Below are 10,650 nucleotides of genomic sequence, written 5' to 3'. Positions count from 1 at the left end.
CAATTGGGCCATTTCAGCGACTATTTGCTCCATCCACTCTTGCGAAGCCGCTTCCTTGCCAATTGGGGCGCGTAACTGCTTAACTTCTTGTTCTAAAAATATGAGCCTTTGGCGCATATCCAGACTCTCTACCCAATACTGCACGGAACTAGGAAATTATTAGGGATGGGCGGAAATAGATAGGAACATACAAAATCCTTACCCCAGTGGACATCTGGGTATGACTGTCAGTGAGCGCCCCTAGAAGCATGACCGTCCCGAGGGCCTGGGCGTCGGCTCATATCTGTGCAAGCGGCCCCTGGATAATTATTTGATGCTTAGGGGCTCAGGATTCGGCGCCGTCGGAGTCGTGCCAATCGTCCGTAAGCATATGGATGACTACCATTATGTGGCGCTGGCCGCTCGAGCCCGATGGGGCAGAGGTCGCTCAGCCAACCAACCGAGACGCATCTGCTAGCCGGATGCATGATTTCTAGCCGCTAGCAAGGGAGGCGGTACGAAAGCGACCGGTGGGGTGCAGATGGTTCCTTGGGACAACCCGGATAAAGACGACGTCCGGTCGAATGAAATCGAAGTATGGAGGATGGTCATCGCTTGTTCGAGAGGAGCGGGATTATATGTCTCGCCCCGCTCAGATGGAGGGCGTAAGCTAGCTCGGGTTGGGGTTTGCATAGTGGAGGTAGTAGATCAGGATGCAGCTTCCGCACGACGCCTCTTCCGACTTATCGGAGGTTCCCCAGAAAAGGCCAACTCTGAGGCTACATCAATGGGAAGTGCCGGAGGTTGCCCTAGTGGGAGATCCGCTGTACTCGCTTCCCCACTGCTAGCCGTCCGGCTACCTCCTCCTTCGCTCACCTGCAACGACGCTCCCTCGCTTCCGTCGAGTGGGTCCTCTTGGGAGTCGATCAGTTGTAAGCCTCGGCTCTCCAGCTCGGTCGCAGCCGCAACATTGATCTTTGTGTCCGCCAGTTTGCTCTTGTCGGCCAGACGCGCCCTTAGCATGATGTGAGCTGCAAAAAAGGAGAAAAAATCAATTAGATTCAACTAAGAAGAAGAAGAGGAGCATACCTAGGTTGGAAGGGAGCTTCGTGCAGATCAGGCTCAACCCGAACACGTAGAGGACTCCCTCATGCAGCAACTTATGAATGTGGTACTTCTGACTGGTCAAATGTGAAGCTACATGGAGGTAGTCTGGTCGGCTCTTGTACTTTTTGAGCATCGGGGAGTTCGCCACTTCAAGCTGCTAGCTGGTCGGGAATTCTAGCCGCTCGAGAAAGTGAACGAAAAAATAGTAGTCCTTCCAATGCTATTGGAGAACGATATCTTATTGAAGAAGACCAAGCCCACTGGGGCTTGGAATAGGAAGGTCCTCGTCTCAGACAATTTAGGATAATAGAAGTAGTGGAAGAGCCGAGGGATCAAAGGAATGTCGTGCGGGTGGAAAAGGATAACGACCCCGCACAACAGCCTAAAGAAGTTCGGGACTAATTGGTGGAGAGAAATATGAAAATATTTATAGACCGCGAAAAAGAAGGGGTGGACAGGAAACCGTAGACCGGCAGTGAATTGATCCCTAAAGAAGCATACAAAATCTAGAGGCGGTTCATTGGGACGGTCAAAAGTAGACGGGAGAGCGATTTGATAGAGGGAATTTTGTAAGCGGCTCTCAAGCTCTCAGCGTCACCTCCATCAAACCTGGACTCGATGGACGTGTACCAGAGCTCGGGGACGGAGATGAGAGGTTTTGAAGAGTTGGTCATCGAAAACAAAGAAGTCGGCGAAGAACAATGAAAAGATTCAGAAGGCTTACGGGAAAGACCGCCGAAGAATGAAAGGAAGCAAAGCATTGTCGGGAAGCTCGAAGACGAAGATGCGAAGTGAGGACAACGGCGAAACATGAGAGGTTTATAAACCTCGCGCATGATCGACTTCAGGCTTCCGATCCAGAGTTTCGAAAACCCAGAAGCAGATCCAACAGTTGAATTCGAAAAGTCACTTGTCACATCATCAGCGGATATCCGCCTGTCACGTCAAATGTGCGGCGGTAGAGAGGGGACGCATGGTACTCAGTCACCGGACGACATTAATGAGAACTAATTACAAGGTATGGTTGCGTGCTCAGCCATAATGAGCAGAGATTCGCACGACATCAGAGAGCGCTCGGCCGAGGGGCGCGAGGAACAAGGAGGAGAAAATGGCTGCCAAGTATAGTCGTCAGTCGTCCCTACCGGGCACGGATAAGCGATTATCACACAGCCGAGCGACTGAGGCGCATTTTTGCTTCGAAGGTTGAGGTTGAGCGACAGTAATAGACCCAGTATAGTAAAATAAGGTCGAACGACATGGACATGCACCCCGATTAGTACCTTGTGCATATGGGTTGATTGGGTCGTAGAGTCGTCATAGATACATATGGTCCAGTCAGTCAGACTCATAGCCTCCTTTGACTAGACTTAAAGAGGAGGCTTGTGATGCGACGATAGGGCGAGGCCCACCTAGCACGGGGTCAACCGCCAAGGGGGAGATCAAAGTCAAGATGGTCAATGCCCAAGCGTCAAAGAGCCGAACGGAAGATAAATGTAATGGTCGGTCGGGACTAGTAGGGCTCGATCAATGGGAGACATGTCCGAGCGAACAATCCTTCCGACTCGAGAGAATATCATGGGAAGATGCTCAATTCATATTATCAAGACGCTGAGGGAGACCGGATAGTTTATTCGAATGGAGGAAGGCAGGTTACTACAGACCGCACGGAAGAGAAACTGAAGTTGATAGAATGGAGGACTCCTAGCCGAACAGCTACCCGCTCGACCAAGCAATGGGACCTGACTGTGGAAAAAGCAGAGTCCTGACCGAGCGGCTGATCCAGTCGGCCAAGCAGCAGGACAGTGGTCCTCGTGGCATCCTTCCATATGATATAGTGGAGGATGTGACCTCGAACATGTTGGAGAACGTGGCCACGAACGTGTTGGAGGGTGTGGTCACGAACATATCGGAGAACGTGTCCACGAGAAACGTGTACGTCACCCACCAAGACTCTATATAAAGGGAGGTCCATTACCGGCAGAAGTACGCCTGATTTACTTTTTGCACATAATTCTACTGTTGCTTTGCTTCTACTCTACATTCCGGTGACTGACTTCAGCGTCGGAGGGCCAACGCCGGGGACCCCTTCCCTGGGTCGGCACTGATGTCATCTGTTTTGCAGAGCGAAGTAAGGTCGCCCGGTCAGCGAAGCCGCCAGCTCCTAGCTTTCCACACGCCCGCTTTCAAACAGGATTAGAGATTATGATTTTGTAACTACTATAACACATATTTAACTGTTTAAAAATATTCATATTGTAGTAATTATGATTTTATACATACTACAATACAAATTCAACTATGTTAACCTATCATTCACGTTGTAACAGTTACGATTTCATAACTGCTATAATGTAAATTTGATCAAATTTGAAACAGGTATGAGGGAGAGCATGATTGGACACGTCGAATTTCGACCTCAAGACCTCATATAGCAGTACCTCATACCTCAATCATTGCACCATCTCGAGGTGAGTAAAGCTAACTAGAAATCAAGAAACAGAGTGAAATAGATAAAAATAATGTCAAATCTAAAAAACAAATTTGACCAATTCTTATCAAGTTTAGACTTTCAGTTTAGTACCTTAATATTTTTAAATATCATCATGTATTTCAATTTACACATGAATTAAACAAAATCTAACAACCAATAAGACATTTTAATTAAAAAAATCAAGCAAATCCACTATATCAATCACCGTCATTATTTCAATTTTTTGGTAGATTATTGATACACCAAAGATGAGAGATTGCTTATCTTTATCAATTTAATTATATCATGAATATAGTAAAACTGTAAAAATAACTTTTATGTTTTTCACACACAAATATTTTTCAACCCATTCTCAAGACTTTAATAGATAGTCAGATAGAAACAGAAGAAAAAAAAAATGAATAGATGGTGAGTTTTTCTTCCTACTAGAAGCAATTTTAGTATTTCTAAAATTGATATCAAATATTTTCTCATATTTATAGAAAAATAAAGATTTAAAAATAATAAAAAATATATTCTCTCAGTAAATCAAAACCAAATTTTTATGAAAAAATAAAGAAAACGAAATCAAAACATCAAATGAAGAAACAAATAAATAAGATCATTTACTTTAATAAATCGTGGGTTGAGAATATGAGATTAGGAAGACTCAAAATTGGAAGAAAACACAATGGAGGCAGTCAGGCGGGGAAGACAATGCTCATTGGTAGTAGGACTTTCTTCATATTTTTTTATAATTTTATACTATTTTTATATTTTAATTTGTAAATTTTATTTTTAAAACATAACGTTTCAGTTTTAGTTTTAGGGTCGGAGCATATATATATATATATATATATAATATAAATACTAAAAAATAATATATAATATATATACTAAAAAAATTTAGGGCCCAAAACTCAAGGTGCCTCTGCCTAGTTTACCCTTTTCTATTATTATTATTATTATTATTATTATTAACTTCATCTAAATCTTCCCTCTAAATTCTAAATTGAACATACACATTATAATAGCTATGATTTAATAATTGTTATATATGTTTAACGGTTATAATTTTGTAGTTACTATAACGCATATTTAACCTATTTAAAAATATTTACATTGTATCTACTACAATACAGATTCAACTATGTTAACCTTGTTGGGATCTTAGATGGCTAGAGGGGGGGTGAATAGCCTCTTTAAAAACTTAAACACAATCTTTCTTAAAGAAAAACTTGTTAGCACAGCGGAAGTTGAAAACTAAAACGAAGGAAGAAAAACACACACAGCAGACACAAGGATATACGAGGTTCGGGGATAACTTGCCTCTACTCCTCGGCGTGTCCGTAAGGAGGACGACTCCTTGATCTTTCGGTAGATCACACCCCGGACAAAATCCGGCTAAAGATGTCTCCTTCTCGGTGGAGCAACCTCTCAACAGAGTCTCAGTTGATTATAGAATTAAGCACAAGACTTACAGTGGCTGAGAAGAATAATCAGATGAGCTTACAGCCACGCGGAGAAAAACAGAGCAGAGAGCGCACAACGACCTTCTTAGCAAGGAGCTCACAGCTTCACCAACTTGCTTTCTCAAAGGATTGATCGCAAAGAAACAGAGAATCGGTTCCTTTTCTGAACCTCTCTTCTTCCTTCTTATGTCTCTCTGCTTCACTGGCTCGAATCTCCGCTACCTGCAGAATCGCTGCTGCCAACAAGGCGTAGCCAATCACCTCTCCTCCTCATCTGGTTCTCTGAACCCATGCCAATGGAAATCTCTGGCATCTCTGGATACGAACCAATAAGTAGAGGTCAAACTGAGCGCAGCCCAATCGCAATCAGCATCTGTTGCAGCAAATCACAGTGTAAAGAGCACTTGTCTTCTTCTCTTAATGAAGCTTAATTTGAATTCAACCATGAGAGTGTGACCTGCAACCTGCAAGCTAAAAAGACTCACAGCAGATGGTTAAAAACAGATGGGTGAAAATAAATACGGCAATCAGAAAAAGTGCATGCAAAACAAACAATACCGTGGGTCGGTCAGCAGACCGATCCACGCTTTCTGGATCATCGCTGATCGATCTGGCAGACCGATCAGGAACTAATCTGATCGGTCTCCAGACCGATCAGATGTCGCGCGCACAGCTTCTGATCGGTCTGCGGACCGATCAGGCACTAATCTGATCGGTCCCGAGACCGATCAGATGTCGCTCTTCCCAAGCGCTTACAGCTTCCTGGTCGGTCTCCAGACCGATCAGTAAAATCACAGTAGACTACTGATCGATTTCTGATCGGTCTCCAGACCGATTAGTAATCGCTCAGTAGCCACTGATCGATTCCTGATCGGTCGGCAGACCGATCAGGTGTCCAAGGTTTCACTGGATCGGTCTGCCGACCGATCCAGTTTCTTGACTCAGTCTGGGTCGAGCCCTCTCTGACCTAGTCCGGAGAAACGAACTTCCTAGCCCTCTCCGACTTCATCTGGTCCTAGAGAACGAGCTACCGAGCCCTTTCTGACTTCGCATGCCAAGCTTCCTTCTTGGACTTTTCAACACCAGATGTCCGATCACCCTTGATCCATCTGGATTTTCCCTTGCCTGGCTTCACTCACCAGGACTTGCACCTAGCTTCACTCACTAGGGTTTTCACCTGGCTTCACTCATCAGGATTTCCAATCTACCTGGCTTCACTCACCAGGACTTTCCAACGGCCTAACATCCCAGTTAGGACTTTCTCAATCAGGTCAACCAGGTCAACCTAGATTAGTAATTAATCTGAGTTAAATATCTGATACAAACTTAAATCAGTGTCAACAGCAAAACAACATCCAGGTCAGACTGTATCAACAAACCTATCATTCATGGTGCAACAGTTACGATTTCATAACTGCTATAATACAGATTCGATCATATTCATCTACTATTCATATTATAGTAATTACGATTTTATAACTATTATGTTGTGTCTCACTAATTTAGAATTTAAATGAGAAATTTAGATGATACATACTAATACCGGAGGGTTAGAGGATAAATATACATTGAGAAGAGACACCCTTTTAGTTAAAAAGTAAAGTTGGCAAAAAAGACACCAATAGTAAGGATAAGAGGAAGTAAAATAAGTTAACAGCAGTCTCATAATTAAGAAAAGTAATTGATTCAAAACCGCATCGATTAATCTAAAATGATTAAAAAAAAAAAAAAAAATTCAAAGCGAACAAACTAAATTTTACAATCAAATTGAACAAATCAAACCAATATAAAATTTATTAATTTTTTTATTAGTCTATTCATATTGAACAGTTAAATCATTCTAATTTATCAGTCTAAGTTGTATAGGTGTTCTTCGATTCGAATATATAGATCAATTGCTTATAATATAATAAAAATAATGTTTCAATTTAATTAATTTGTGAAATTTAAAATTTAAACTGAATTGATATATCTATATTTTTAAATTAACCGAACCCGACTTTCTAATTTGAAAGTTTAATTTCATTTGATCATCTTTTAATTAATCATCGTAACATGTTCAAGGCGAAAAGACATAAAATTCATTCCAAAAGGCTAATAAAATTATTTAATTAATTAGGAAAATTTTGAGTTAATCGTAATATAGTCACCGCATGGAGCAACATTAACAAGTCAACCCATATAAAATATATCGGGTCCCACAAACGAAGCAATTCTTCTTCTTCTTTTAATTTCGATCTTAATTCCTTCCTCAGGAATGGAGCTTGCTGTTACAATCCTGCGAGGAGATACGTGCCTTCTTATCAATCCCTGTAACTTTCATGTCACAGCTCACGTCCAAGCTCATGCGCCACAACTGCAACACGCCGATCTTGGTGTTCACCGAAAATTTGGCCGTTAGCTTGATCCAAAGAGCTTTACTGGTCGCTTTCAGGATTTTGCCGGAGCGAAGGACCAATTTGAGGTCGGTCGTGTTCCCCTGAGGCTGGAAGAACCCCAGCGTCGACCCGGTGGCGAACTCTCCGCCGCCGTGGTGGGAGGCGACGGCATGGCCGCCGGCGGCGTAGGACAAGCCGACTCTGTTACTTGGATTGAGGACTCTCACTGAGAAGTCGTACTCTGTTGTTGATTTTGAGGTTTTCTTGACGGTGAGTGACTCGACGGAGAAGGTGGGGGCGGTGGGTCTGACGCAGGCGAAGAAGATAATGGCGGCGACGGTGAGGAGGAGGAGGGGGAGGAAGACGGGGAGGAGGAGGCGTTTGAGGACGTGGAAGCAGGGGCAGCGGTTCTGGCGGCGGAGCTTGATCTGGTTGCGGTAGTGCTCGGCGAGGGCGGCGTTCTCGGGCGGGGGGACGCGGTAGATTTGGTCCTTGGGCACTTGGACGACGTAGGTTTCGTGGCCGAGGGAGGGGTCGGCGCAGGGCGGGGGCGGAAGCGGCCTGCAGGGCTCGAGAGGCGCCGCCTGCTCCGCCATGGGAGGGGGGCGGAGGGATCCGGAGCGGCAAGGAGAAGGAAAAGGTGGCGGTGAATGGGCGAGAAAAGACGAGGGAGAGGGCAGTGCATTGCGCCATGGAGGGGAAAGAGACGCGGGGAGGAAATTACCGCAAACAGGTAAAAGGACAGCTCCAATGGAGTGGAGGAGTTGGCTATTTTTAGTAATTAATTTCAGCCAAGCTTTTTTCTTTTAGTTATGAAAAGAATTAAATTTGTGAAACTAATAAAAATTTATTACCGGTTTGATTTTATTTCTTGTTTTTATGAATATTTTGTTATATTTTTAGCCGCATCTCGTAAAATTATTATTATGACTTTGTGATTATGGGTTCAAAAAACAATTTTTGTAATATCAAATAAAATTATGTATAATAAAATATTTGACGTTCTCCTCCATTTTAATTATTTTATTTATATTTTAGATAAAGCATCTTTCTCAATTAAACTATTAAACAGATTACGGGTCGGCCATTTGATAAGGTTGGACAGGATAAATCAAGAGTAAAGTAGAGAAAAATCCCCAATCAAAACTTGAATTTTACATGCAATTCTCACTCATAAAAAACTTTATTTCCACTCCCTGCATGTAAAGTTTTATTTGCTTCAACTTCCTTATACAAATATTGTGACCTAATTGCTCCTCAGATTTTTAGGTCCAAAAATGAGTATAATTCCTCTTAAATTCAGCACTTTATATTAGAATCGAATATATTTTCTATTAAATTGAATATATTTTTTTCCTGTTTTAATATAATTCATCTTAAATTCAGCACCATGTAAAAAGAAAATCTAGTATATTTTCTATCCAATTAAGTATCATTTAAAGAAAATCTAGTATATTTTCTATCCAATTGAGTATCATTTAAAGAAAATATAGTATATTCGAGTATATTTTCTATTAAAATTACTCTTCATATTTTTTAGGTATATTTCATATTAGACTTTTTATACTCATTTTTAGACTTTTTATACTTAAAATATCATGGGCAATTAGGTAAGTATATTAGACTAGGGAGTGAAAACAAAGAATTTTTCCAACGGGGAGTGCATGCAAAGTTGTGCTTACCAATGGGGACTGCATGTAAATTTTCCCATAAATCAACCCGTTATATTGACGGATTAAAAAATTCTCAACCCAATCCAATTATATATATATATAATGTTTTTATTTTTGAGTTATTGAAACTCATACCAGTCATTGATTTTTGAAATCGAGTGTTATAGATTTTGAGTTTCTAAAATTATTACCTTTAGGAATCTTTTTTTCACAAATAGACAAATGTATCAATGAGACAATGAGTCATTGAAATATTTCCAAATGTTCCTTTGTTACTTAACTGATGGACAATTAGGTGGATCAAAATAGTATTTGTTCCGTTAGTTTTTATCAAAAAAAATAACCACACCTCCAATTTGTAACATGTCCATGCCTTGGCATAGTCAATAGATGCAAAGACACCACTATCTCCCGAAGGTTAGGGTTTGAATCAGGTTGAGTTGAGTTATGTGAGAAAAGAGAGTCGGGCAACCACAAGTAAAAAAAAAAAAAAAAAGGGTAGTATGCCTAAAAACACATTCCATTTTAATTTAAAGTTTAGGAGATTTTTTTCCTCAACTAGAGCCAACACAAACCTACTACGAGCCGACCCATGCGGGTCATGGGCCCAAGTGGGTCATCCATCTAGATTCACATTTAAATAAGTTAGATAAAATTTCAACCCAATTTACTTAAATTATTTGTCAATGTTGAAACCCCGTGATAATTTTGATGTGATCAACCAAAGTTAAAGTTAGGTCCTGTTATGTTTGAACCTTGTGTCTAAGTATGCAAAAGCTTAGGAACACAAAAATCGAGCAGAAGACGTAGTTAGCGAGAAGGATGACACGGGAAGGGAGTCGACGAGCTCGGTGCATCCGAGGGACGAGGTGCTGCGGAAGAGTACACCAGTGGACGAAAATGACGTGCGCGACGTTCCAAGGGACGAGAAGTCGAAGCGGAAGCCTACTTGAGAAGAAGACTGGGAAATGGATTCAGGTGAGCCTTATCTCGGATGACCGCAATCACCTAGGCGATCGGAGCAGTAGAAGAGCGAAAGGAGGCTGGAATTGTTGCTGGAGGCACCTTCAAAGTGAATCGAATGCGCCTTCGCACCTTCACTGTGGAAGGGGTCTTCGATGAATAGTACGAAGACGCCTTCCAACCCTATGGAAGGTGCCTCCGACCAAGTTGATTTTAGCCGTTGCCAAAGGATAAAGCTTTATTCTTTGACGTCTCGCTGGAAGCGCCTTCCAGCCCTATGGAAGGCACCTTCAAGCACGGATAAAATTTTCTCGAGGCTATAAAAAGACCCTTGGACGTAGGAAATAAATAACAAATCGTGTAATCATTCCCTAGCAACTGTCTGAGCTTTTCAACGAGTGTAAAAAGTTTCTCCGCCTTCAACGAAGGAGATTTTCTTTTAGTACTTTCATAGATCTTGGATTAACGACCACCTAGGTTGTAACCAAGTAAATCTAGTGTCTCGTCTTTAAGTTGTTATTTCCATTTATTATTATAGTTGTCTTTAATTAGAGTTGAAAGAACAGGAAAGATTTTTTATTTTTTTCAAGCAATTTACCCCCTCTTGC

At 41.8% G+C, this 10,650-nt stretch overlaps 1 protein-coding gene across 1 annotated transcript; it reads right to left on the bottom strand.

The window, feature by feature from the left end:
• Positions 1–7,125: 7,125 nt before the first annotated feature.
• LOC121977669 (NDR1/HIN1-like protein 13) lies at positions 7,126–8,600 on the bottom strand. The gene has a single exon (XM_042530125.1). It carries the CDS (start codon positions 8,000–8,002, stop codon positions 7,280–7,282), a length of 723 nt encoding a protein of 240 aa, XP_042386059.1. The 5' UTR covers positions 8,003–8,600; the 3' UTR covers positions 7,126–7,279.
• Between the last annotated feature and the right edge of the window lie 2,050 nt (positions 8,601–10,650).

The sequence above is a fragment of the Zingiber officinale genome, chromosome 4B, assembly GCF_018446385.1.
Source record: "Zingiber officinale cultivar Zhangliang chromosome 4B, Zo_v1.1, whole genome shotgun sequence".
Lineage (NCBI taxonomy): Eukaryota > Viridiplantae > Streptophyta > Magnoliopsida > Zingiberales > Zingiberaceae > Zingiber > Zingiber officinale.
This window is presented reverse-complemented; position numbering and strand designations above follow the sequence as displayed.

What these genes read in the sequence shown, in the direction of transcription:
- LOC121977669 (XM_042530125.1), bottom strand. Translation starts at nt 8,002, where the DNA reads ATGGCGGAGCAGGCGGCGCCTCTCGAGCCCTGCAGGCCGCTTCCGCCC.